Source organism: Camelina sativa, chromosome 12, assembly GCF_000633955.1.
Source record: "Camelina sativa cultivar DH55 chromosome 12, Cs, whole genome shotgun sequence".
Classification (NCBI taxonomy): Eukaryota; Viridiplantae; Streptophyta; class Magnoliopsida; order Brassicales; family Brassicaceae; genus Camelina; species Camelina sativa.
The window spans coordinates 3,535,629-3,563,183 of record NC_025696.1 but is presented as its reverse complement, the minus strand read 5'-3'; the positions used below and the strand labels follow the sequence as shown (position 1 = coordinate 3,563,183).

The window sequence follows — 27,555 nt, the reverse complement described above, 5'->3', positions numbered from 1 at the left end:
GGATTGTGAGAATCAATTTTGGCAACAGCCATCTTCAAATGGTCCATTTCCTGAAACACCAGAGATAGCCTTTAATAATGCAGAAATTTCTAACCACCTACATCTCTAAAGCGACAGAATTATGCTTTTCCTTTTCTTTAAGTCAAAGGATTCAAGTGGAAAAATATAGAAGAAGAAAAATTCAGACCTGTTGCAACAAAGTGTCAAAACTAGACAGCTGGTTAGAAATGCGCTGATACTCCAGAGCTCCTCCAAGGATTAGCAGACGCGGCTTCTCGATCTTTGAAGTCATTCGCCGATGAGCCACATTTTTCTTACAAACAACTCCTTTCACGACCATACTAAAAAAATACCATCCCAGTTTAATTAGCACTGCAGAGTTTAGCAGTCAACTGACAGAATAAATCCTCACAAAATATTCACAACAAAAACATGAAGCTAATATAAAGCACAATAATGGACAATAACGGACAATAACGAACAATAACGGACAAAAACATGAAGCTAATATAAAGCACAATAATTTCAACTAGAATTTACGTAGTGAAACTATCAATAACGGACAATAACGAAATAGAAGTGTTTAAACATTCTTCCACGTATAGAAATTGTGAGCACTTAGATAATGATAATTGATGAATGCAAATCCAGGAACAATCTTTCGCAAATCCAAAATACATGTCATTAAAGTTAATCCTAAAGGAGAATGGAAGAAATTGTCAACCATTATGTAACTTCGCAGAACATTAATCATACAGTTCAAAAGCATGAATAGTATTTGAAAAATCCATATATGTCACTGTATCTAAAACAAACATCAAGCACAGAAAACATCCCATATAAAGGGTCCAAAAAAGTCACCTCTCACTGCGACAGCCACAAGGGATGCATTTAACCTTCACATATCCTCCTGGATCCATTCCTCCACCTTTACTTGTATCTGGCTTGAGAAGCGTTGCCGCCTCCCAAGACAATGATGTAATTATATCAAGCCAGCCCTCTTTATCGCCTTCATTGAGCATAGGTAGATTATCAACCTCCAAAAGTTGCGCTACCAAAGCCCTAAAGTGCCCTTCCACAACATTTTTCATAGCACCACTGGACTTGTCCCTAGAGTGGAACTCCTTATCGTTAAAGCTATTAGATGGGCGAAGGTACCCCCAATCACCTCTATCACCTTCATCACCGTCATCATCAGATAGCACAGCTTCTCTTTCATCTTCTTCGTTCTCTGGCTCTGGCGGTAACCATAAGAGCCCATCGCTCTCAAAATCCACTACTTCATGCTCAAAGGACTCTTCACAAGGAGGGCTTCCCTCCTTCACATCGTTCCATTCATTCCCTGGTAGTCTGGTTTTATCTATCGTCTCCGTATCCAGTGAGTCAAGATCTTGATCAGGAGGAAAACAACCTATGTTTGGATCTATATTTACACCAACGTCATGAGCTTCATGTGACCCATAGATATGTTCTACTTCATCAAGGCTGATGGCACCATAGTAGTCATTTCCTTGAGAGTAAGATTGTGCAAAATCAGAATGATAATCGTCATCCTCATCAGCTTCACCATCACTCCTGCCACTACTAAACCCACAAAATGAGCAACTTAACAGATAAATTCAAACTGAGACAATATAGTGAAAAGGAAAAAAAGTTACCTGTTTACAAAGAACTCAACTTGATTTTCAGAAGAATCTAACACATGCCCATAAGCACCTGAGCTCCTACGCGATGATGCATTACGCTGCTCAGAATCCATGTTTGCCGAGACACGACGGCTAGACGTGGGATTCATCTTGGGTTTAGGAGAAGGTCCAACAGTTGAATCAAGGGTGCAGTTACTACTATTAGAGGTGCAATTAGAAGCAGTACTTGCCACACTTCTAGCAGAAGGGGATGAACTAAAATGAAGGCTAATAATAGTAGCACCAGTATCAGGTGGAACAATCCCTTGCTCCCACTGTTTGTAGCAGTAATTACAAACCCTAATCCTTTCTGGTTCCTCATGAGTATCTTTAGTTTCATCAGATGGAGATGGGATAGAATTAGCAGCACATTTAGCACAAAACACACGACCACAAAGCCGGCAATGATGCCTTCGATTGAAAACAGTGAACTGAGCATCACACTCGTAACACACAGGACAGCTATGGTCAGGCATCCAAAAATCCCTCGACATATTTGAGGACTCGCTTTTTCTAGGGATCCAAGATTTGACTATGTCGACAAATCCAGGTGCTGGTTTGTTGTTGTTATCCGGTGAATCCATTTACTGAATCTCCTCCAGAAGTAACAAAGGAGAGTCATCATGGTAATAAACCCATTTGCTTAATCGCATTAAGTCTCTACTAATCCTTGATCCCCTGAAGATGAAATTAGTTATAACCACTCAAAGCAACAAACTTTACCTAAAAGAACATGAAAGAGAGAGAGAGAGAGAGAGAGTTTTAACCTGGATGGAATAACGATATCTCCGAGGACCAAGTCAAATGGGTCACTCTCAAACTTCAAAATCTAAAATTTATACCAGATGATATGATTCAAAGATCATTAGATCTCTCTCTCTCTCTCTCGTTTCCAATTTTTTCTAACAAACTCAAATTCTTCTCTGTCTTGATCCCAGAAATCAACAAATGCGAAGCGATAATAAACCCCCGAACTCTCTCGCTGTCACGAATGCTAGCTAAACTATGACGAGCAACACACACAAAAAAAAAAAAAAAAAAACAAATTTTTAATAGATGAAATAAGAAACAAAAAATGGGAAATCCACAGAATTGTTTATAGAAACCAAAAAAGGAAAGCACAAGATTTCTTATGGATAAGAAATTGAAATCAATTTTGAGGAACGAATTAACAATAATAATCCCATTGAATAGTGCCAAGCTTGAGAAAATGGGGAAGGAAAAAAAAAAACAGATTTTTTCACGAATTTCTCGGATACCCAACAAGAGATTCAAACAGGACACAAATAACAAAAAGCTTCGAAATTGAACAGATACGAATTAGGATAAAAGAAGGTTTGAATGGATTATTACATAAAACGAAGATTGGATTTGCAGTTTCTTTTTTGTGCTCCTTTGCCTTTTTTTTTTTTGTTCTTTTTTTTTCTCCCGTTTTTATGTTCACGACTTGTTTGTCTGATTTTGTTTTGTTGTTTGTTGCCTTTTTTCTATTTCACATTTTATTCACGTATATTTCCATCATTATATCTTACACGTATCCACACTTCAATTACGTATATAATTGTATATCACATGTATAGATCTTCATTAGTCTTCATTATGTCGACTAAATATAAATACAACAAAAGCATATATGATTGTCAAAGAAAAATAAACTTATTAGCTTCCTTTATTGTTGTCGACCATATTAAAAATATTATTTATAGGTTCATTATTAATATAGTTCAGTTATTACTATTCAAAAAGTCTGTATACGGCTGGCTTATATACATTTTAGCTTACATAAAAAATCATAAGTTTATGGCCTTATTTAGGCAAATCACATCTTAGATACGAACGAGATGATCTAACTAATTTATATAGTTTTAAATCAGTCAAAATTTTAACATAAAAGAAAGAAAATCAAAAAAAAGGTGGAGGCAGTCAAAATGTGTGCATGGGAAAGGAGGAAAAGGAGCACGTGATGATGATTTGGTGTCAAACACGTGAGCTTCCAAAATGGATGGCTGTCAATCTTCGGGTGTGATCTGTGGAAGAGAGTGGAAGAGAGAGGAAGACAATACAACAAAACGAGTATATAGATGATGATACTTGTATAACTCAAACGACCCTATTACGCATGCCGTGTCCATTCCCATATACCAAGAGACCCTTTTTGTTTTTTCGGTTGTCTGAAGATCAATCATTCAAGAACAGTTTAAAGTCTACTTGATTTTGAAGTTAATCTCTCCAAATTGCAAAAGAGGAAGGCCAGTGCCCCAATTCACATTACAGTGTCTTAATGTGTGTACAAGACAAGAACATCAGAGACAGAAGGAAAACTTGCAGGTGTCCTCATAATATTGGTTCAACCAAGGATTGGGAAGATGCGGGCGATGTGTTCCAAGGGAACATTCTCACCAGTATTTTTCTTAAGCTCCGGATGGTTAAATTCATTCTGCGGTAAGACAATACTTCCATCCTCTTTCTCAACAATCCATCCACTGTTAGTCACTTGCTGCTCAATGAACTTTTCTAGAGATGCACCATCCATGTTAACAGCCTGTGCAAAATGTTTCACAACTAGTGAGCAAAGGCATGTATCGACAAAAAATAGATTACTAAAACTATGGTGCGGAAAAAAGTAATATACAAAAGTGAGAGATTTCACATCTAAAGGTCTACCATTTACTAAAGCTAATCATGTTAAAATTCTGGCTGTCTGTCAAAAATCATAAACCAAATATCATACCTCAGCAAGCACAGATCTTGGAACCTTTTGGTAGCTTAAGCTAAGAAGGTGACTTGCATATGCTTGGATAGCTTGCTCAAAACCTGCATTTATTCTCTTGCATATTAGACTTCTACACACAATGTATGAATAGATAGTACCAACAGGAAGTAATCAAAACGATCAGGTGGCTTGTATTTCTAGACGATATATATATTCTTAAATAACTAATCCAGATCCAGAACTTTGTTAATACTAGGCAATTTATTTCTGATCCAGAACTTTGTTACCTGGAACAGCCTCAAAAATGTGACGGTTCTTGGCAGCTTCATCCCAGAACTGTTGGAACCTCCCAGTCTGCAAAAGTAAAAAGCAAGCGTTTTAAATACTCAATGTTCACCTCTTCTGCCTGACTTCCCCAAGTCCAAACTAATAGTGATGTTTCCGTACCTCAAGGTAATGTGATAGAACAATTAGTGCCTTGAACTGCTCCTCCATTTGCTGAAACCACAATACAAACAAGTGCATCTATTAATTCGGGTACTGCTGATTGAGTTACTCCTATCTAGTTGTCAATCATCAGCGACTAAAGAAACATATGAGAAATCTTCTATCTCTGAACTGGCGATAGTCTCAACTCATAAACCTATGAAAGCAAATTATTAGGAAATAAGAGGAAAGAAACGTACCACTCTCTCAGGAATCAAGAAGAGGCAAAGGCTGAAGTCTGGAGTTGGCATAGCCATAAGAGCCTTCACAAAAGTTAAAAACAAAATCAGGGAGAGTAATGCATACATAAGCCAAGAAACAATGGTAAGTAATCAAAAAGTGGTCAGCCATATATACCTTGACCAAGATTTGAGCCACGATATGAGTATTCATGCGCTCAGGCTCAAACTGCATATAAGAAGAAACAATACCAGTAAACGATCGGAGACACTAACTTTGGACAGGCATGGTTATGATGATCATACGAACAACTAAAGTACCTGATAGAGACGAAGCAAGCATAGATTTGCTTCCAGACTATACGTTTGCGATGTAACCTAAAACAAAATCAAAACGAAACAATCAATGGAAGAAGATTTCAACAATAGAAAGCTTAACACATTCCAATGTAATCCTAAATCAGAATCCAGCGATGCTCATAATCAATTGAGAAAGGAACCTGCTCGTTAACGTGGTTTTCGAGATCGGGTAAGATTTCAGGGTTGAAAGGATTGACGGCGACGAGCTGCTCAACAGTGTAAGAGCTCTGTTCCTGCGGCGACTCGATCTCTTTTCCCATCTCTCTTCTCTTTCTTTCTCTTGCTTCCGTTTCTGTCTCTTCGTTGGATTTTTTTTTTTACTGAGATGTGCAGCAAAGGAGATAATTCGCGGCTGAGATGAGACGGATCTAGGGTTTATGGTTAAAACGACGAAGCTTTGCAATTGACAAAGACAAAATTATAGGGTTCAATTTAGAATATTATAAATGCCTAAGGATTGTTCGGTAAATAATATTTTCTGCCTAGCCAAACGTCTCTATTTTACACTTGACTAGGATCCGCGGTGCACCGCGGGGGCAAAATTATTTTAGCTAAAATATTTAAATTATAAGTTATATTTGTTGGTTAAATATGTTATAACTAGAATATGATTATTATTTAAATTTGATGGAATACTATGGCAGGGGTTTAAATTTGTTCTTTTTATTTATTTGGTAATTTTTATTTAAAACATCATATATGTGATTATTTTATTTGTTTTGAAAGGTTTTTTTTGGATGGAATACTATGGCATGAAATCATATATTGAATATGACTTATGAAAATAACATCTATTATGTAAGATATATTCTACTATATCTATATTTTGACCCGCGGTATAATGTAGATTAAGTTGTGTGATAAAAAAATTAATTTTTGTTTGTTAATTTTATTTGTTTTGTTTAGTATTTAAAATTATATATTGTACTTTGATTGTTATTCTATGATTTAACCTATAGTATAGTGCATATTAATTTTAGGACCAAATATGTAACATATCTTTGTCAAAATTATCGTGACCGAGAAAACCTACCAAACAACATTATTTCAAACTTAAATTTAATCCGAAAAATCATATTTTTGAAATTTTAATCCATGCTCTAGCAAAAAATCATATTTCTTGAATTTTTCCATATTATAGTGATATATTATTGACCCGTTCTATAATAAATCAAATTAGAGTGTTTATAATTGATCCGTTCTATAACAAATTAGAGTGTTTATTATTGACCGTTCTATAACAAATCAAATCAATTGTTGTTTTCCAATGCCACCAATCCCAACCAAGATAATCTGCTTAACAACAGCTTCACATAGTAAGGCATGGATTTCTTTCACAGTCGACCAACCATTACCATTTTCAGCTACTAACGGACCAAATAAATACTCCACCGGACAGTATTGATGGTGCAGTTTGATGAAATCTCTAAGGTCCATCCCTTCTTCTAATAGTAACTTGGCTCTTCTGACAATATATATGTATGTTGAATACACACTTTTTATATTAACCGAGTAATATCTGTTCGTTTAAAAAAAAATACAAATCACAATAAATGCAGAAAAAATACATTTTTATTAACTTTATGTTTTATTTAATGATTCACTACATTTAAACTTTTAAATCAAAAATAGATTATAGGAGAATAAAATTGTTTAATCTAGAATAAATCTTCTAAATATCTATCTATATTAATTGTAAATGTCTCTAAACACATTTTTGAGCAAAAATACTAGTATTATAGTCTTATTCTTATAGATACGGTTTTAATATCAAACCAACAATGTCCTTCGAACCGGGAACAGCTGTCTTACTTCTCAGAGTATCGGATCGGTTCGGTTCGGTACGATTTTAAAATCAATTTGAAATTTCAAAATCGAATCATACCAAAAAAAGTCAAACAAACTATTAAGACAGAATTCGAAAGCCAAATTCAAATTCATTCTCCCGTGGTGATATGCATCATCCTCGAACCCTCTCTTGCCGTCGGAACCCAGTATTATTCTGGTGCCGATGAGTCTCCGGTCAGTTCAATCCCGCAGTAAAAAGGAAGTCGATTGGAGCATACGATTTCGCCGAATAGGAAGAACGTGTTGATGGAGATGTCGAAGAAACTCCTTCGGAAATACGTTTTCCCTGTCACTAAAACCTCCTCCGCCGTCGATAAGTATGACTTCCTTCGATGCTGTAAGTGTCTTCTTCTCCGAATTGATTTTGTTATTGTATCGATTTTGTTATTCACTTCTTAGTAGCGAAGAACACCCTAAGCGAGAGAGTAAAGAGCTGGACTGCGTAGTTATTGATGTTGAAGGTAAAAATTACCAAAAACTACATCTTGTAATATAGTTCTGTCATAATGTTGTAACAGTTACTCTACTGCAAACTTATATAATATAGTTCTGTCATAATGTTGTAAACCCCTGGTTCTAGATAATCTTTGTGTACATAGTAGTCCTGCATGTATGAATTCTATAGATAAAAATTTTGATGAGCTTAATAGGTCATAGGTGAAGCTGGGTTCTGTAGACTTGTTTGTGTCTAACATATCAAATCAGTTTTGGCTGTTCGGTTATCTTCGGAAAAAAACGTTTTACTATTCTAGTGGAATCAACTGATATTTTCATTGTGAACTTTGTGAATTTTTTCAGTGGCTTTTCTGATGCTATTGCTTCATTTGACAATTTCAGCTCCCGCATATATTTGGATCTTTTTGTGGCTCAAGCTCCTGCTAAATTCAATCCATCCCTTATCACAAGATCAGCAAAATTTGTAAGTAGTCTTGTTTCCATCTCCTTGGATATGAATATATGATGAAGTTGCATCTGACATACTAAATTTACTTTGCCATATCAAGCAGATCGTTTTTAGCGTACTACTTTAAAGAGTGACTATTGAAACATGCATTTGAGAATCTTATTAAGTTCAGTATTTAGTTCTGGCAATTATTTTACCTGTTTCAAGAATTAATATCATAGAAAATTGATACAAACTTTTAGAATCTTATTTACGTTCAATATGGAGTCTTTCTTTGTGTAGGTGCTTTTACTTGTGTAAATAATGCAACTTGTGCAAAGATCTTCATTTTTCTTGTGATACGTACCGAGAAACAGTGATTTGGATGGGATGGTTTAACTTATTTTCTGCTTCTTTTCAGCTAACTGGGAATTGGTTTCCTGCAAAAGAAGCTTCTTGTAAATCTTTAAATCTTTCTTGTAAATCATATATATAAAAATAAGGTTTTGGTCTCTCCTTATTGATTGATTTTTATTTAATACTTTCTAAATTTTTTTTTTTGCTTTCTAATTGTTTAATTGCTTTAAATAATATTTAAGACTCAATTAACACAATACATTTAATTCATACATTAAAATAAAATTATAACTGAAAATAAAATAAATTATGCATTAATCATATTCCACCACTCAATTTTATTCAAAAACAATAAATAATATCTGTAACTCCAATAATTCTAAATGTAACTTCCATCAATTTTTATCATATAAATAAGCATTGTCTCATTCTCTCATATTTGCATTTTTTACTTTCTTATTTTCACATTCTCTCATTATCTTCCACAATATCTCAATTTTTTTTTTTAATGTATTCAATTTCTTATTTTTGTTGTATGGGTTACAAAAAACCAAATGAAATATCATTGTAAAATTTTAATGCTAAATTTTAATTTTAGAGACTACATGATATATATATATATATATATATTTTTTACATTGTTTTTATATTTAAAGATTCATCTCCATTATCTAATTTGGATTATCATCTTATAAGTAATCATTCTCTCTTCCTCTCTCACCAATATCAAATGTTGTTATATCTAATATGTGTTGCAAGAGTTTGATTCTATATTTTAATTTAGAAAGTATTATATATAATTAACATTTTTTTCAATTTTTATTTTATTTATATAAAAATAAAATATTTATTTTATATTTCTTGCCTTTCTAATATATTCATATTTATTTTTAAAATTTCCATAGCTAAATTCAAATTCACATATATTGGTTTTAACAAAAAATCAAGTTTATTTGAGAATCTTTTTTAAAAGGTTTATCTTCATTATCTATTTTAGATTATCATCTTATAAGTCATTATTTTCATACTTTTATAATATTCACCACACAATAACGTCATAAAGTTGAAAAGATCCATCTCTTATTCTCTATTATGTACTCTGGTTATCTCACATATTCATGTATCATTTTTAATAATTTAGAATGATCAATATAATTATCCATTTATAAAGTCTATTTTATTTTGTAAAGTCTATTTTGTTTTGTGATCCAATAGATAAATATGTAAAGATCAATATAATATTTATATTATTTAAGATTTGAGGTTTTTGAAAACAAAAGAACTTATAAAAAAAAATTGATTTTCTTGATTTAAGCAAAATGAAAAAATGATTCGAAAAAGAAATCATGTTTAACTGAAAGTGAAATATAGAAAATAATATAATTATTAAAATATCATTTAACTAAATCCTCTAAATATGAAACCATTAGTATGAAATCTAGCACTATAAATTAAATTGATGAGTGGAAGAAAAAAACAAACAAAAGGATTGAAGTTATTCTTGGGGTTTTAAAAAATCTTTAGATTGAAGTTCATATAATTTTTTTTAAAAGCTAATTTAGTTTGTCACTTCAAAAGTAATATTTTCAATTTGAATATTATATGTGAGTGTTGAGTTTATATCAACAAAACAATCAAAAAGTGTAAGTTTCAATTTTGAGTGAGCCACTTGGTATTCCTTTTCTTTTAAGTCAAAATAAATAAAAATATTTATTTATAATTAACCCACTTTTAGAGGCATTTAACTCTATTTAACTCTACATTTAACTCAAATGTAACTCATACCCAATAATTTTACATTCATTCCTCCAACTAATATATTTATCTTTCAAGAAAAAATGTTTTTGGTAAAATTTTAATATTTTTAATTATTTTAATTGCTTTAAACTTTGAAATGAGGAATATTCTATATACAATAATTTTATACGTAGTTACTAAATTTTTTGATAATTTTATTTGATTCAATTTTACTATACTACAGTCTTGTGTTTACAATGTCATTAAGAAAAAATCTTTAAATCAATGTTTAACCTCTATAAAACATGATCATAAACATAGATTCTCTCATATTAGGAAAATGTTTAAATTTCTATATTATTATTTATATTAATATAGCTAATCAATTTGTAATAATTTTTTTGTAGTATTGGTTAAAAATTTATAGAAAATTTTATATATTTTAAATTTTGTATAATAAATAACCATACTAAAAAAATGTTGACAGGAGTGTTATTTTGAGAAATTACTATAAATTTTTTTGAGATTCATACATTAGTATAATTTATTTGAGATTATACATTAGTAAAATAATATTTTAGTTCAAGAAAATTTAAGAAAAATAATCAACACTATTATGTATACAACCAACCACGCATTGTGTGGACTAATTACCTAGTATCTAAATATACTATAAGTATAATATATATATATATATATATATATTTTTTTTTTTAAAAAGAAATTTACTTTATGTGCGGTAAAAAAAATAGAAATTTTACATTATGATAGTGTATTTAGATTTTTTTTTTAACAATCGATAGTGTATTTAGATTTGGATATGTATATTTTTATTATATAAAATTTGAAAATAAAATCTTATCAAAGTTAGTAACTCATACGATTGTGTCATGTGTGTGTCAATTTTAACGATTAGAGATTTTGGTATGTAGAAAATAAAAACTTAGTTTTAACAATTTTTAGAAAGTATAAAGATTATAAGAAACTATCCTAAAAGAAAAAGGATTAGAAAAACTCATCTCTATCTAACAACTAAACTATCTAATATTTTCTCACTTAATAATGTAATTTCTTCAACTTCCTTATATTGGTAAAGCTATTGTTTTTTAAGAAAGAAAAAATTTCTTATGAGGTTGTTTCATATTATAAAGTAAACTACACAAAAATTGTACTCCAAGCTAATCCATATAAAAGATCTCATATTTTCAAAATTTTATTATGAGACCAAGCTAATTCATATATATATATATATATATATGTATGTATATATGTTTACGTAACTCAACACATATGTTAACGTATTATACATATATATATATATATATATATTTTTTTTTTTGACATGAGCTTAAATATTACTTAGGAAAACAATATATATATATATATATAAATATCTTAGCAAATGTTGGTTTTCTAAAAAAGTTAGTGATCTTCCTTTTTTTTAACAATTACTTTTGTTTATTTTCAAATATTTCAATTCTTATTATGATATAGACTAAGATGCATAGATTGTGTTTGATATAATTTTGTAGCTAAAATCCATTTAAGATAAAGTATGTAAAAAATTAAAATATGATTTATTATGATTTGTATTAAAAATATATATAGTAAATTTCAAACCTGTTTTAAAACAATCATTAAAATGTATAAATAGTTACTTATATTTGAATTATTATCGATTTATTTATTGTTTTTAAGTTAATGTCGTTCCCTTACTCAATAGGCTGAATGAGATTTTTTTTTTATAGTAAATGTTATATACTGTGCTATCATCACATGCTATATAAATCATAGTATTAATAACTTTTAAAAGTTAAAAAGTACATAATTCATTTTCAAAACTGCCTACTTTACTAGTATACTAAATCCAAAATAATATCATGAGATTGATCAAAAACTCTATAAAACTCCTTACATATAAAGTGTGCATAGTAGTCTGATAAAAATTAATGTGGTTTCAAGATTGATGAAGCTTTCTAACCATATAATGTGTGCATAGTTCTTGTATCATCTGACACATGTAAAATAAAATCTTTCTATTCAGCATTCTGCAAAGCAATTAAGTTTGACTCAACAATTTACAAATATAAAATTGTACAACTACTCCTTTCTTCTCAATACAGTTCATGAAGAATGAATCCGGAAAAAAAAAGATGATTTTTTTGGCTTCTGTGTTAACAACTGTCGATGGGTTTCCTTTTCGTTGTTAGTCTTCACAATTTCAACGAATACGATTCACATGAGAAAATGGCTCCGGAGCAGTTTTTGGAGCAGCTTTTTTGGTGGTCTCTGGTACTCCAAAAACATTCCAAAATCTCAGAGTTTCGTCACCTGCTGCTGAAGCCACGGTACAACCATCCGGACTCTGTAAAAAAATACAACAAACAACACAACTTTTAGGACCAAAGACCTCACAACACAAAGCTACTTGGCAGCTAAAGATAAAGAAGATTTGATTTATATTTACCTGAGCCATATATAGGACTCTTGATGTATGACCGGTGAGCTCAGCCATTTTCACCATGGATGGGTACTTCCAAAGTGTAAGCTGATTCTGTGTAAACCCATGTGAACTAAGCAACTCTCTTTCATTCTTGCTCCATAACAACGAACAAACTTGGGAACCAGTGTCTACTGAATTCAAGCAAGCTCCGGTATGAGTATTCCAGAACTTGATGGTCCTGTCTCCTCCACCACCACCAGTTGCAAGCAAATTCGCTTGGAAAGGGCACCAGGCAAGAGCTTTCACCGCAGATGTATGTTCCTCAAGCCTGTGCAGCCATTGCGTGGTTGAGTTTGAGGAGGCGACAGAACGATCCCATATGTGCACCACATTGTCGTTGCCACCACTCGCTAGTTGTTGTCCAGATCCTGACCACTTCAGACCACAAACCTCTTGAGTGTGACCTCTGTAAGTTTCCACAATATGTGATCTGATCCGTACATCGTTGTTGACAATCTGCCCGTCCATTCCTCCAGTAGTCAGGATGTGATTGTTCCATGCCAATGATCCTACTCTTGATTGGTGGCAACCATTCAATGTTCTCAGCTGCAGAAAAAAGTCCAGCACATCAGGTCAAGGGTTAAAAACATGAAAACCAGGTTATGATATCTAAACAGAAGAGAAAGGGATTTGTAATTACTTGACGGTTGGAAGCAGAATCCCAGAGCTGCACTTCAGAGTTGTTGAGTCCAATAGCAACATGACGACCATCAGGTGCCCAGTTGATGCTTGTGACAGGTCCTTTCTCTTCATCAATGGTAACAAGCTCAGAAGTAGAACCAGTAGAAGCATCCCATAAGTAGACAGTGTGGTCCAAGGCTATGGCCAAGACATTTGCACTTCCCCAATCAAGCAAGTTGAGGTAGAAATCATCCACAATGTCAGGTGCATCCAAGGTTCTCTCAGAAGTCTATAATTGCAACATAGAAAATAACAACAGTCAGATCAATACAACTCCAAAGCAACAAGTAACTGGGTTCTATTCATTCAAACTCAATAATCAAAAACATAACATACCTGAGGAATGTATCTACGAGGCTTCACGGATTTAGGTTGCTGGTGAAGAGAAGCAGAATGGTTGGTGGGAAGAAGATCTACAGGAGCTTGAGGCTTGTTTCTGAAGGCGAGGATCCGGGTGTGGTTGAGGTTCATGGTCTCAGCCAACTGCTTCCTGTAGGCCTCCTTGGATGGTGAACTTACCGCTGCTGATTGATCCTTACCTTTTCTCCCGTCCATAAGGGCGTAGTGTGCATAATCGAAATCCATAGCTGATCTGTTGGGTATGAACCTGTCCAGCTGGTGGATGATAACACATAAATCAAATCAGTACAATTCAATCAATATCACAAATCGAAGGCCTAATTAGTAAAACCAAACCCCCAAATCGAACCCTAATTCGTAACAACAGAACGGAATCAATGTAAAATTGCATCGGTTCTGAAGAATCAAAACCCTAAATTGAAACGACAGAAAGGGAATTTATAATAAAGAATAAAGAAAGCACAAACTTACGTTTTCCTTGGAACTTTTCCTGGGAAGAAAGTGTTCTTGAAGAGGGCAACGAGTCTGCGCCTTTAAGTAAGAAGGAGTGCTCATACCTGCATCCATATTATCAACCAAAACACACATAACAAAGATAACAAACAAAAACAATACAAACAAACAGCAAAAACACAATAACGATGATGATATAATACGAAAAAAACGGATTAAAAGATCTCAATCAGACAAAGACGAATCTCAATCAAACAATGGCAGAGACGGAATCGTAAGTAAATTCAAGATCAGAGCAGAGAGCGCGCGAGAGATAGAGAGAGAGAGGGAGTGATGAGTTTCGTCGCTGATGAATGTGAGAGAGGAGAGAGCAGATTAGAGATGGTTTGTGACGGTGGTGAGAGATTTGGGGATTTTATATTAGCACTGGAGTCTCAATTTAGGGTTTTTAATTGGAAAGTCTGTAACGGCTCTATTTTGGAGAGAGACGTTAGGAATATTTTATTTTGCTGTATACTAATCTTTTTATTTGTAGAATAAAATCAGCAATTCTCTTTATCAAAAGATAACATAAATTTTATCAGATTTTTTTAAATCTCATATTAATAATTCTTGTATACTTTTATAAGAAAAAAAAGCATGTAATAAGAAAATTATAAAATTGTACAAATCTCAAGTTTTACAAACCAAAGCAAAACCAATTGGGTTATATGACTTTATATGAGTTATGATGAACACTTACACAAGACTGAACCAAAAGGAGTTGGTTTAGTTTCTAAGCCCCAACACAAGAAAATAGGACATTACCGGAAAAACCAAAAAACGAAGATGTTAGAGGCTTCACTAGAGGAAGCATAGTGAGAGTCTGAGAGATGATAGATTACACATATTCTTACATTAACCTTTATATACAAGTTTTCATCTACACTACTTACTTACACTACTGGTTGAAGAAAACATTTGTTGCCTGCCTGGCTTACCTTTTTCACTTATGGTGTATATCGAGTCAACCGTTGTTGCTACTTTCCGCTTCTGCAGCACGGAAAATATAGACATGGAGATGAAGCGGTTTTGTTTCAGAATTTGTTGGCTCAAACACACAGACATCACTCTCCCGCAAGTTGTTGTCTTGTACAAACTTCTTCCACCCGGTTGATATCCCACCACGACCACGTGATCCGAAAAAGTTAAACTTCATGACCCATTTCTTTTGATCCACCTGCATCACCACTTCTTGACGTGCTAAAAGATTGTTCTTCAGGCACCATTTGTATGGGATTGTCTGTTTGTTTTCAATAGAAAACATTAGTTTTTCCTTCTTCCAATAATAAAAGATGATGCACAAAGCGATGAGAAGTCTTTACCAGAAAACATTTCGACACATGAGAGCGTTTCATGACCACCATGAAACCATCCGGCAAAACGACTCTCTGAGCCAGAGATAAGGCTTTATTTCTGCGACCAGCTGAAATCATCTCAATGTCTTAAGATATATATTAGTATTTTTAGATGCATAATAAATGAGATAGAAACTGATAACTATATGAGATTAAAAGACATATGATCAAAGGCTATAGCTAGTATTTAGTAAAGTTCGAGAACAAGAAACTGTTTGTACCAATTGAGAGAATTTTTTAATCTCCACACCTAATCTCCAGAATCATAGAATAACCAAGACTCAGGACTAAGTTACTCCAAGTTTTTATCACAGTAACATTCTCAAAACCTGAAACCTCTAATCAAAACAGTTGCATGCAAAACAGAGTCTACGGACAGGGCTTATCAGATGAATACCAAGAAACTGGTGCAATGTGTAATCAATAAGTAAGAAGATTTTCATTACCAGGTTTATGATCGAGACTATCATTACTTATTTCTCCTCGCATCTTCTTTAAACCGCTAAAGGGATACTTTTCTTTACTGACTCGTCCGGTACTAGTTGGAGAGATAACAGGAAGCTGGGCAGATGCTGTATCAATGTCAGAGTTAAAATGTTCTTCTTGATCATAACCGGTCTGAGATACTACAAGACGCGGAGTTAGCATTGTGTCAATTTCAACATCAATGTCAATGAGGTCTTCTAGCTCATTATCAACTACTGGAGGAGATATAAGACGTTGCTGGTTTGGTGAAGTTTCAACACCAACAGGGTTAAAATGTATCTCAGGTGATCTTGAAGAGGTAGCAGTAAAATCAGTACCTTTGGTCTTGTCTGCATGTCCACATTTCCTGACGAAATAAGAAGCGGGTCTCTCACACAAGGTCTGTCCATCGAAAATCAAAACTTCAAACTCAGACACTCCATGGAACTTGAAGACCAATAGATCATTCTCCTTTAGCGAATGATCTTTCACAAACTTTTCCCACCCACTACGAAAAGCCAGTGTCTTTTCATCATCATCTTGCTCGACTCTCACATTGTATATAGCGCCACTTGGACTTTTGAGAGTCACAATCTGTGGTAGCTTTCTTTTGCAATGTATTGAAAACTTTTGAGGTATGACCTGCAAATTAGTTGCAAAAACGAGATTAAACGAAATTGGTACTTGTTATGTTTCTAAAACAGGGCAATCTCTGGATTCAAATAGACAAAACTCTAAGGAGAGTGAACACATCAAAACAAAAATAAAATCAATGGAGGAACTGAAGAAGAAGGATAGAGAAAGTAATAGAAGCATACGAGACGATGATGGAAACCAGGAAGGAGGAGCTGAGAGAAATGGAGGGTCTGGAAATGAGTCCAGTAGAGTTCTTCTTCCCATTGCATGCAGTCCTCGCAGTTCTCTTCCATCTTCTTCCTCTCTCTCTTGCCAGTTGCCACCACCGAGAGATATCTTACTTTTAAGGAATTTATTAGTGAAGAAAACAATTTCATTTGTTCTTAAAATCACTAATTTTATTCCGTGAGAGAAGTCGAGTGTAAAACATTACTAGATTCTGAAAGCCCACGACAAGCCCAGATCATCTTTGGTCTAAGCAATAAAAACTACAGGAATTAATTACATTGAGGGGGCAAATTACAAGTAATTTGGTTTGAGGTTTATGTACAAGTTGATTAACGTAACCGACTCTGACAACAGCTTTTAGGGGTTTACTACTCATCGAGCCAATCTAGGCTAAAACATTTCTCAGCAGCTTCTATCTTTAATCCTGGAAGGGCTTTCTTAACTTCGTCCCACATAAATGCAACGTCTGTATCGCATATTACATGGCGTAGAGACTTCAGTGAAACAGCAGAGCTTGGTCTACCGGAGAAGCAACATTCTCTCATGTCGATCTTCTCAAGCCTCGTTAGCTTTCCTATCTTGTCTGGAAGACAACTCAAGCTGACACATTGTGAGATGTCGAGGTACTTAAGCCGACTAAGCTCACAGATTTCTTCAGGCAATGCTTTTAACTCGGGGCATGCATAAAGCCTTAGAAGCTCAAGACCTCGTAGCCTACTGAGGTTTTTAGGCAATTCACTGAGACGTGGACAATTTGTTATGCTCAATGAATTAAGAGAGGTCAGGCCGCAGATGCTTGAAGGTAGTGCCACGAGGTCATCACAGTGATCTATCGTTAGATCCCCCAAGTTTGGGAAGATATTGGAGACGTCAACTCCGGTTTGATCAAAACTGTTATTGATCTTGCACAGAATCAGAGACATCTTGTGGAGATTTTTCAAGGGAATGGTTGTGTTGGAGAGTTCAGGGACATGAACCCTCTCGAGCCAAAGACTCCTTAGTTTCGACAAATTGGCAAATATTGAAAAGTCATGGAGAACCGCAGGGGACATGCCGTTGTTGATTATCACTAGGACCCTAAGCCGGCTCATCTTAGTGATAAAAGGAGGAAGGACATACTTGTCTGAAGAGAAAATCAGAATTAGAATCTCTGCCTTTGGGAACTCCATGTCAAACCAATCCATTTCATTAAGCTCCCCTGCAAAAACAAAATGAAAAAGTGCAATCCAGTATTACGATCCCGGGTAATCATCACATGAGAGAACCAAGTTATATAAAGACTGTAGGAAAGTAAAAAAATAGAAACTCTTACCAGTATGGATAGAGACAATTTGGGCATCATATTGCTCATCACTGTTCCTTTCCCATTCTCTTGGAAGCACTGACTCTCTTTTTGGCATCAGCAACCTCTGTCTGCGGTTTACTTTCCCTCGGTTGCATAGATGAAGGGCTAAGTCTCGCAGCACATCATGCTGTGTCACAAATATATCATAGTGGCTTGCGTACAAAGAGCCAAGCCTGCAAATTCATATACAGTAATAATATTCAAAAAACTTTTAAAATCTTATAAAAAGTGAACAGCTACTACAAGTCATGTGATCCCCTTACCGTGGATCTTTCCCAAGAGTAAGAAGATTCTTGTCTGACAAATCAACAAGAATGGCAAAAGCATTTCCTTCCTCTATATCATGTAGTTCAATCCACATGTTGATGAGAACATCAAGAGGAATCTTCCTATCTTCAGGGAATGCGCCAAGATCCAAGAAACACTCTTTGGTTGTCTGATCGAGATATTCTAGACTAGCCTCCATTTGATGAAGCAATCTAGTCTCGTGAGTTTCGTCAGCAGGTTCACCTTTTGATAACCTCTGCAATGCGCCCTCCCAATATTTTTCAGGTCGGTCTTTTAATGAAGCGCCTGTAACTTTGAGAGCCAAAGGTAGACCTTTACACTCATTAGCAACCTGTGTCAAACAGAGAGAAAAAAAAATCTGAGAATCGAAAAGCTTGTGATATACTTTTTTGCATGTATCAGTCAATTGAAACTACCTGCTTAACCAGATTGCTGCAGAAACCAGAAGGGACAGATTTCTGACCGAATGCACAGAGACAGAAGAGAGAGATTGCTTCATCTTCACTTAGTACTTCCACATCATAAGTGGATTTAGTCTCTGTGAGTTTGGAACGTGAGACCACAAGTGTAGTGCAACCAGCAATATTAAGCGTCAAGTGGTCCAGCGCCTCCCTGGTCCAAACATCATCAAGAATCACTAGCTTTCGCATTCTATCTCCACCCTCAAACTGATTTAGAGTTTCACAACCAGTTAAAAACCCCCATATATGTGCCCTGAGCTCCTCAAGCATTGGAGATTGTGAAACAGTCAGAAACAAAATCCGATTCTCGAAGTGACCTAAAGTAAAAAAGCAGCAGTGTAAATTCACCATCTCACAAAAAAACAATCTCTAAACTAGTCAACTCAATCATCAAAACAATACTTACATCGAACTTGATCATCCCGTTCAAGCTCTTTAGCAAGAGTGGTTTTGCCAACTCCACCCATACCACTAATCCCAAAAACCCCACCTTGTCCTTCAAACATCATCTTCTTAACCTTCCTCTTTCCCAACTCCAAACCAACCCCAAATTTCTCAGAATCATCATCATTGCTCTCAATCTCCATAGTAGCTTCAGCTCTCTTCATCGCATCTCTAATCAACCCACCTCCACCTATCTTCATAGAACCGACTTGCTCAATCATCCTCTCAAGGCTCTTATCAACCCGATCAAAACGCACATCGGAGTTAACCCGAAGAAGATGAACGTCAGCGAGGATATGCGTGTGAATCCCAGCTTTAAGGAAGTTAGAGATGGTCTTCTCTAGCTTCTCCATCTTCCTCGCTAGGGTTAGCTGTCTATAAAGATTCCAACGGTGAGAGCCAAGGACTTTGTCAGTTAGTTTCTTGCCTTTCTCTAAAGAATCGAAGAGCATACGGATCTGATTCTGGCGGTGAGGAGGTAACTCGACGCCGCTATACTGGATCTCCTTGATCGTCGGTCGAATGGCTTCGATCAATTCGAGGAGTTGTTTTGCAGTGTTTTTGTATCTCCATGCTTTTGCTGATATCATAAAGAGCTGTTTCAGTAGCTCCGTCGCTATTTCACCGGCGAAAAAATCGGTGACTGCCATTAGAGAGAGAGAGAGAGAGAGAGAGAGAGGAGTAAACAAGTAGGAGTAAGTATAGAAGAAGTGGCTTTTTAATACCGAGAAGAAAGAAAAGGAATCAAATTTTTGTGGAGAAGGAGCAAAACTGAACATTTCCAAGCAAATTCGCAAAGTGACGACATTGACACTCTCAAATAGAATACAAATAAGTTGACGAAGACAAATGTACTTTCTAATTATAAATTTATAACTATAGTACAAACAAAAATAATTGAATATTTGTTAATTTTAGAAAAATGTTACAGATTTTTTTGTTATTACTTTAGGAGACTTGGTAAAGAAGTCTACGGGGAGATGGGAAGTGAATTATTGGGATAATATCTTTGTTATGTTCCGTAGTTCACATTCAGACATAACGTGGATGACATAAAGATTAAGACAAAATGAGACCGAGATAAGGCATCAAGATCGATCAAGTGGTGTACGACGTCACTATAAATATTTGATTTATTTCTGCCTTTTTTTTTTTTATAATATATAAGTTATGAAGTCAAGTCCAGAGAAAGACACACTATCCTTTCTTCGGTCGAATGTGATAATTTAACTAATTCATTTCGATAATGTACACACATATTCTTCTATAGGGATCATTAACATGATTAGCAGTTGATTTTTGAATATAGGGGATGGAGTTAATAAATAAATCAAACGAGGACCAAAACTTTAAGCAAATTTTGTTAATAAAACTCTTTAATAATATAGGCTTTTCACAGCTAGATAGCCCAATAGTGGTCCATTAATATTAATTTGAGTGTATTCAAGTCCATACAAAAAAAGTTATATGTCACAAAAAGGACGTTAATATATTAGGCTAATAGCCTCGTATCACAATCTAAGGTTATCAATACTGAACAAAGATTACAGCTTTCACATTTGAGTTTATAATAATCATTGCATCCTCCTACCTAAAGGTGTTTGATCAATTCATTGGGTGCCGTAATTTTACCCTTGATAGAATATTGTTTATCACTGATATCAAGGGCGGATCTAAGGCATCATGGGGTGGGGCACGTGCCTCACACTAGATTTAAAATTATGTATGTAAAAAATGTGCATTATGGTCCGTTAGCTCAGTTGTTTACAAAGTGCTCCATGCTAGGTGCGAGGTGCCAAGTTCGAATCTCTTCTTTGCATCTGATTATTTGATTTTTTTGTTTCCCACTTGTCATGTTCTTTTTAAGTGTCTTTCTCTTTCCTAAATATTTTTATTCTTTGATTGGTGCATTTTACATATTCTTTTTATTATCTCTCAAATAAATTAGGTTGATTCAGTTCTATTTTAATCCTTGTAATTATATTTTAACTTTATAAAGAATATCATCATTTTAAACTGTAAAAGATTATATTTAAATTAAGGACATATTAATGAAATGAGTAACTTAGTAAACATTTTATCATCTCATTTGTAGTTTATTTTGTATAGAATTTTGTTTATTGATATTTTAGAAATGTAAATTCAAAACATATTTAAAATAAATTGCAAAAGAATAAATTTATAACTGAGTAAATGAATTATTTTATACAAGATATGTAATAGAGTATATTTAGAAATCAAAATAAATTAGTGTTTGACACAAAAAAAATAAAGAAATAAATTAGTATTATATCAAAAAAATAAGAATCCATTGTTTTTGAGGATCCATCATACGTTATGAAGGTTTATGATGTTGATTCGGCTTCCAAAGCTTTGGCTTATACGATGTGTCCAATCTTTGTACTTATCATGGGAGTTATGGCCAAATATCTTCATGGTGGTTATGAAGAGGGTGGGAATATTTTATCAGGAGCTGGGGTTGCTGATCTACTTCAGCTATTAATTTTTATAATATTAAATAAATAAATTAATGTATCTTAATAAATAATTAAATATAATAATATTTAAATATATTTTTTGACCCTCTTAAAACTATTTTCTGGGGCTGCCATTCCACATACTCCTTAAATATTAACCAGTATATTACACTGCTTAATATTATTGTACCCAAGAGTTTTTTTTTTTTTGACTGTCTGCTTTTGATATTTATTGCAGCCCTACATTTGACATGGATGCCTCCAAAAGTGGCAAAGTGCGCTTGCAACTTCAAAGCGATTTGTGCCCAGGTCCCTAATCGGAAACTGCTGGAAAGTCGGAGGTTTGCGCAGGTTGCCCTTTCCAGGAAGTCTGTGCCTCTGCTAAGAAAAGTCAGCCTAAAAAGTTTACTCTCTCACTCTCTGACATGAGTGATTTCTGAAGTGAGAGAGCGGTGAAGGAGCTTCTTTATATTCAATAAGACTTACTTAAAACTCTCTTTAAATTTGGTGTTGTGGATTTTTGAAAAATTCTCTAAAATCTTTATAAATCTAGTCTTATAGTATTAAGAGTTTTATCAAGTCATTAAATCTTTTATATTATTAAAGTAAAACAAATGAATTCTGGATTGTTAATGAATTTGGATTCTATATTATTTTCTTCTATGATTTCTTTTGTTGTTCTTTTGTAGAAAATTAAATTATGAAACTTTTTTAAGAAAGGTTAGTGAACTTGTTGTCTGTAGAGAAAAGGAGAAGTTGAAAAGAGGCAATATTGGATCTTCCTTAGTGGGGAGGTCAAGTAGTATAAGTCACACTAAGAGATCATTATCATTGTTTTTATAAATTTAAAAAAGCCAACAAGTCCAAGTCATACCCCTAATGATATTAGATTGTATGTACGAAGGTGATATACGGTTTTGTTAATCAGAGCTGCTAGCTAGCTCTGCTTAATATTATTGTACAATAATATTATATATAATAACAAAATCGTCCACCACTCCCGTAACTGTCACCACCGAAATAATCTATATATACATTTTTGGAGACATTTAGCAAATAAATCTTAGAGTTGCAACCTATTTACAAGCATACCATTAACATTAATTATTAATTTGTTTTTATTTAATTAATTAAGATTAAGTTTTGATTTTTGGAAATAATATTTCCTATCCTAATAAAATTTCCAAAACAATTGGAACAACTCCCTTTAGCATTAAGTATTAAGTTTATAATTAATTTAATTAATATTAAGTTTTTAATTTTACAAAACAATATTTTCTTCATATAGACATTTCCTAAAATGGCCTAATCAATAAACGACAATATTTTTAAAACCGGACCGGAAGGTGAACCAAAAGTCTTTCGGGTTGCTGATCAATTAATCGGACCGGTTGAACAACGGGTCAATTAGTTTATTGGTTTGTTTATATTTTATGTATATAACATCTACTTTTCTATAAATATATGAACAAAACATACATAGTTAAGTATTAGCGGTCGATATAACATTCCTACTTTTACTTCATGTAATTCTATACTTCTAACAAAATACTTTCTAATTTCTATACGAACTAAAATATCTATATTTGTAAGGTTGTACATTTTAAAAAAATACAAATGAAACATTAATTAGATATATAAAACAAATTACATTTTTTATAAGAAAAAATAGTCTTACGGTATACCGCGGGTGAATAACTAGTATATATAACGACCAAGAGCACTAAACCCTACAACTGAAACGTCGTCGTTTCTAGTTTTGAAGAAATTGCATAGATTCACCCTCTTGACTTTTGATTTTACATATTACATCCTCGTTAACTAGGGTCATTAGTAAAAAATCAATAAAAGGCAACAAAATAAAGCTCAAATGTCAAATCTAGGGCATAAAATCCGAAACCAAACCGAAATAAACGGACTAAAACTAAAAGTAGTCAAATGTTTATAAACGACCCTCAATTTAAATAGGAATAACAGAAATATTAATACTCTTGGGTACAATAATATTAATACTCTTAGACTCGATTTTGATTTTCTAACTTATTTTGTACAACATAGTTATGTCTAGTTAAATCACTTATGGCATGTATGGTCGCATGGGATGGTTTTCACAACACGAATACACATGCATACATGGTCTCGTCGTGGATATCAAAAAGGACCAAATAAAAATATAGTTAAAAACACGAGTTTTAAAATAAAGATGAAAATTTAGCTCAAAAAGAATTGTAATATTCTCATAGACAATAGGAAGAAGGGACAAATTGGAAAATAATGGTATCTTTAGATATCGTCTCTAAATAGGAAAAAAAATTAACCAATCAAATAAGAGCGACGTCGTCGTGGATCAGTAACGTTGATCTTCCAGTGGTAATCAGTGGAATCTCTAAGCCTTGCTTTCCTTCTCTCCCAATTGATCTCAGTCCTCCTCTTCTTCGTCAGCCTGCAAAACTTTTGCAACCCTTCGTCCATGGCATCATGCACTTTCCACCACCTAACATGCGCCGCGTCGCTGGCGTACACCAACTGCTCGTCCACGTCGTAGTTGCAGTCGTAGTCTCTATAGCAAAGCCATGGTTTCCAACCTAAGTAGTGGACCGCGTAGAGCTGAGGCGGCTCCGCGGAGAAGAGGTTGTTCTTGATGTTTCTTTCGTTGGTTGTGTTCGACCAGAAGTTCTTTAGAAAGTTTACTCGTCTAGGCAATCGGTGCCACCACACGAATATCTCGTTTAGATACCTGAAAACATATGTGACAACACAACTTATATAAAACATATATATGATTTTAATATATGTTTTTCGTTTAATATAAAGTCATAATTCAAAAAATTGTAATACTAAAAAAATACTTACCCTTGATCTCCGCCGTTGTATGAAACGATGTCGCTTCGTTGGCTCATGATCGTACTAAACGTACAATTAGAAGGCTCAATGACCATGACGCCGGAGTTAAATATCCAAACATCATTCCCGGTGGCTGACATTTGAGGGAAATGGAAGAGAAGATCAAGGTTACGTAGAACGATGATGTCAGCATCAATGAAGACCACTTTGTCGTAATCTGTCAACTGCCACAGTCGAAACTTGCTGTAGTTATATTCATTGTAAGAGTCCTTCTCGGCAAGCGGGTTTCTGATTCGGATGATCCGTCGAAGCTTCCATCCTGCGGCTGCGAGAGCTCGAAGTTTGGTAATGGAGATGGAGTCATCGTGGAGAAGGATGAGATCGCGTTTGGTGTTTGTTTGAAGGAGGCTCTGAGCCAAAGTTATGGCACCACATACATAAGACTCGGAAGAGTGGAGGACGGTTACGTAAGCTTCACGTTTTGGTCGTTTTGTCTCTGCTTCTATCTTTGTTAGGTCATACACTTTGTCCACACCTGCTTTTCATTTAAAAAAAAAAATTAAAATGTATTAAGTAATTACTATCATACTGTGCATAAATCTTTGTTTTTTCTTTTCAGCAAAAGATAAATCGTTATATCAAACTCATGATGTAAGGGCGAAATAGCATTTTTATGATTGGAAAAATGAAGTATCGTATATTTACAACCGTATCTAGTAAGTAGTTAGTTGATAAACAAACAAATACACAAATTAAAGAGTTGAATACACTACCAAAAAAAAAAAAAGAGTTGAATATTTTCTAATATAATAGCATATAAACTATCACTAACCTTGCTCGATGACATTCGTTTTCTTAGACCACAAGCCATTTAGCTAACTAATTCAATCTACCAAATGAATAGTGTTATTTTGAAAAGATGATTAATTAAGATATTCTAATATCTCCGTAAATTAAACATATGTAAGGTAGCTTGTGTCACAATTCATATTTGGTGGTTAGCTAAAAGACATACCTAAAACACAACCACTAACAAATAATATCTAATTAACAAAAATTAAAGAGTTGAATATTTTCTAATATAAAGCATATAAACTATCACTAACCTTACTCGATGATCATTCGTTTTCTTAAATTACAAGCCATTTAGCTAACTAACTCAATCTACCGAACGAATAGTGTTACTTTGAAAAGATAATTAATTAACATATATATTCTAATATCTCCGTAAATTAAACATGTAAGGTAGCTTGTGTGACAATTCATATTTGGTGGTTAGCTAAAAGACAACCACTAACAAATCAAATTAACACACACCAATCATTTATAAGCAAAGTAACGAAAAATATCGAGTTCTTTTATATTACACAATAAAGTTGGTACCTTTCACATCAATTTCACGGAAGCAAGTACTTTTATGTTACAATGTCTTATTCACTTCATAGCTCATCTGACACACTTTCGAGTTTCGACTATAGATCATTTTTACGCTTTCGCCACAAAACTCGGTTGATTCGATTTCAAGTTCAGTTCGACTTATATTTTCTGTTTGGTAAGTTTAACTCGGAATTTTTTTTTATAACCAAATTCAAAAACAAACAAGTGAACAATTTGCTAATGATATATAATCTAAATATATTAAAAATAAGATAAAAAACAAAAAAAATTATTTGGTTTCATCATAATTTGGTTATTTATATATATACGGTTCATCTTAGTGTTCTGTTTAGTTTTGCGTGGTTTACTTATAGTTAGTTTTGCTAAAATTATAAAGATTACCTTGTGATGCCCACAAAGGAAGAGCNCGTTATATCAAACTCATGATGTAAGGGCGAAATAGCATTTTTATGATTGGAAAAATGAAGTATCGTATATTTACAACCGTATCTAGTAAGTAGTTAGTTGATAAACAAACAAATACACAAATTAAAGAGTTGAATACACTACCAAAAAAAAAAAAAGAGTTGAATATTTTCTAATATAATAGCATATAAACTATCACTAACCTTGCTCGATGACATTCGTTTTCTTAGACCACAAGCCATTTAGCTAACTAATTCAATCTACCAAATGAATAGTGTTATTTTGAAAAGATGATTAATTAAGATATTCTAATATCTCCGTAAATTAAACATATGTAAGGTAGCTTGTGTCACAATTCATATTTGGTGGTTAGCTAAAAGACATACCTAAAACACAACCACTAACAAATAATATCTAATTAACAAAAATTAAAGAGTTGAATATTTTCTAATATAAAGCATATAAACTATCACTAACCTTACTCGATGATCATTCGTTTTCTTAAATTACAAGCCATTTAGCTAACTAACTCAATCTACCGAACGAATAGTGTTACTTTGAAAAGATAATTAATTAACATATATATTCTAATATCTCCGTAAATTAAACATGTAAGGTAGCTTGTGTGACAATTCATATTTGGTGGTTAGCTAAAAGACAACCACTAACAAATCAAATTAACACACACCAATCATTTATAAGCAAAGTAACGAAAAATATCGAGTTCTTTTATATTACACAATAAAGTTGGTACCTTTCACATCAATTTCACGGAAGCAAGTACTTTTATGTTACAATGTCTTATTCACTTCATAGCTCATCTGACACACTTTCGAGTTTCGACTATAGATCATTTTTACGCTTTCGCCACAAAACTCGGTTGATTCGATTTCAAGTTCAGTTCGACTTATATTTTCTGTTT

General features: G+C 33.7%; 6 protein-coding genes across 11 annotated transcripts in view; all 6 read right to left on the bottom strand.

Annotated features, from left to right (window-relative positions):
- The window catches only part of LOC104733155 (1-phosphatidylinositol-3-phosphate 5-kinase FAB1A-like), an 11,138-nt gene extending 7,993 nt beyond the window's left edge, over positions 1-3,145 (bottom strand). Inside the window, exons 1-6 of the mRNA XM_010452762.2 lie at positions 3,039-3,145; positions 2,453-2,688; positions 1,659-2,363; positions 862-1,581; positions 188-341; positions 1-50 (exon numbers count right to left, since the gene is read on the bottom strand). Coding sequence (XP_010451064.1) covers positions 1-50; positions 188-341; positions 862-1,581; positions 1,659-2,269 — 1,535 coding nt within the window. The 5' untranslated portion in view covers positions 2,270-2,363; positions 2,453-2,688; positions 3,039-3,145. The remainder of the gene's footprint in view (positions 51-187; positions 342-861; positions 1,582-1,658; positions 2,364-2,452; positions 2,689-3,038) is intronic.
- Positions 3,853-5,787, bottom strand: LOC104729932 (eukaryotic translation initiation factor 3 subunit K). The gene is made up of 8 exons (XM_010448963.2): positions 5,564-5,787; positions 5,385-5,441; positions 5,242-5,292; positions 5,085-5,147; positions 4,846-4,896; positions 4,686-4,752; positions 4,417-4,499; positions 3,853-4,227 (listed from the first exon to the last, which is right to left on the bottom strand). Exons 1-8 carry the CDS (start codon positions 5,681-5,683, stop codon positions 4,033-4,035), a joined length of 687 nt encoding a protein of 228 aa, XP_010447265.1. The 5' UTR covers positions 5,684-5,787; the 3' UTR covers positions 3,853-4,032.
- On the bottom strand, positions 12,268-14,647 carry LOC104729931 (cell division cycle 20.2, cofactor of APC complex-like). Its single transcript, XM_010448962.2, has 5 exons — positions 14,264-14,647; positions 13,769-14,047; positions 13,392-13,661; positions 12,716-13,297; positions 12,268-12,613 (listed from the first exon to the last, which is right to left on the bottom strand). The coding sequence occupies exons 1-5, from the start codon at positions 14,378-14,380 to the stop codon at positions 12,470-12,472; spliced, it is 1,392 nt and encodes a 463-aa protein (XP_010447264.1). The 5' UTR covers positions 14,381-14,647; the 3' UTR covers positions 12,268-12,469.
- Positions 14,938-17,194, bottom strand: LOC104729928 (B3 domain-containing protein REM16-like). 5 transcript variants are annotated; one of them, XM_010448956.2, is made up of 5 exons: positions 16,926-17,194; positions 16,446-16,749; positions 16,089-16,268; positions 15,610-15,728; positions 14,938-15,527 (listed from the first exon to the last, which is right to left on the bottom strand). In XM_010448956.2, the coding sequence occupies exons 1-5, from the start codon at positions 17,118-17,120 to the stop codon at positions 15,252-15,254; spliced, it is 1,074 nt and encodes a 357-aa protein (XP_010447258.1). In that variant the 5' UTR covers positions 17,121-17,194; the 3' UTR covers positions 14,938-15,251. The 5 variants fall into 5 exon arrangements, with proteins under 5 accessions (XP_010447258.1, XP_010447259.1, XP_010447261.1 ...); XM_010448957.2 differs by having other exon boundaries at positions 15,610-15,710; XM_010448959.2 differs by having other exon boundaries at positions 15,610-15,710; positions 16,089-16,214.
- LOC104729930 (probable disease resistance protein At4g33300) lies at positions 17,226-20,310 on the bottom strand. The gene is made up of 5 exons (XM_010448961.2): positions 19,472-20,310; positions 19,021-19,382; positions 18,580-18,935; positions 18,284-18,489; positions 17,226-18,169 (listed from the first exon to the last, which is right to left on the bottom strand). Exons 1-5 carry the CDS (start codon positions 20,286-20,288, stop codon positions 17,340-17,342), a joined length of 2,571 nt encoding a protein of 856 aa, XP_010447263.1. The 5' UTR covers positions 20,289-20,310; the 3' UTR covers positions 17,226-17,339.
- The window catches only part of LOC104729927 (UDP-glucuronate:xylan alpha-glucuronosyltransferase 2), a 10,924-nt gene continuing 7,504 nt past the window's right edge, over positions 24,136-27,555 (bottom strand). For both annotated transcript variants that reach the window (XM_010448954.2, XM_010448955.2), the window contains exons 3-4: positions 24,840-25,365; positions 24,136-24,723 (exon numbers count right to left, since the gene is read on the bottom strand). In XM_010448954.2, coding sequence (XP_010447256.1) covers positions 24,300-24,723; positions 24,840-25,365 — 950 coding nt within the window. In that variant the 3' untranslated portion in view covers positions 24,136-24,299. The remainder of the gene's footprint in view (positions 24,724-24,839; positions 25,366-27,555) is intronic.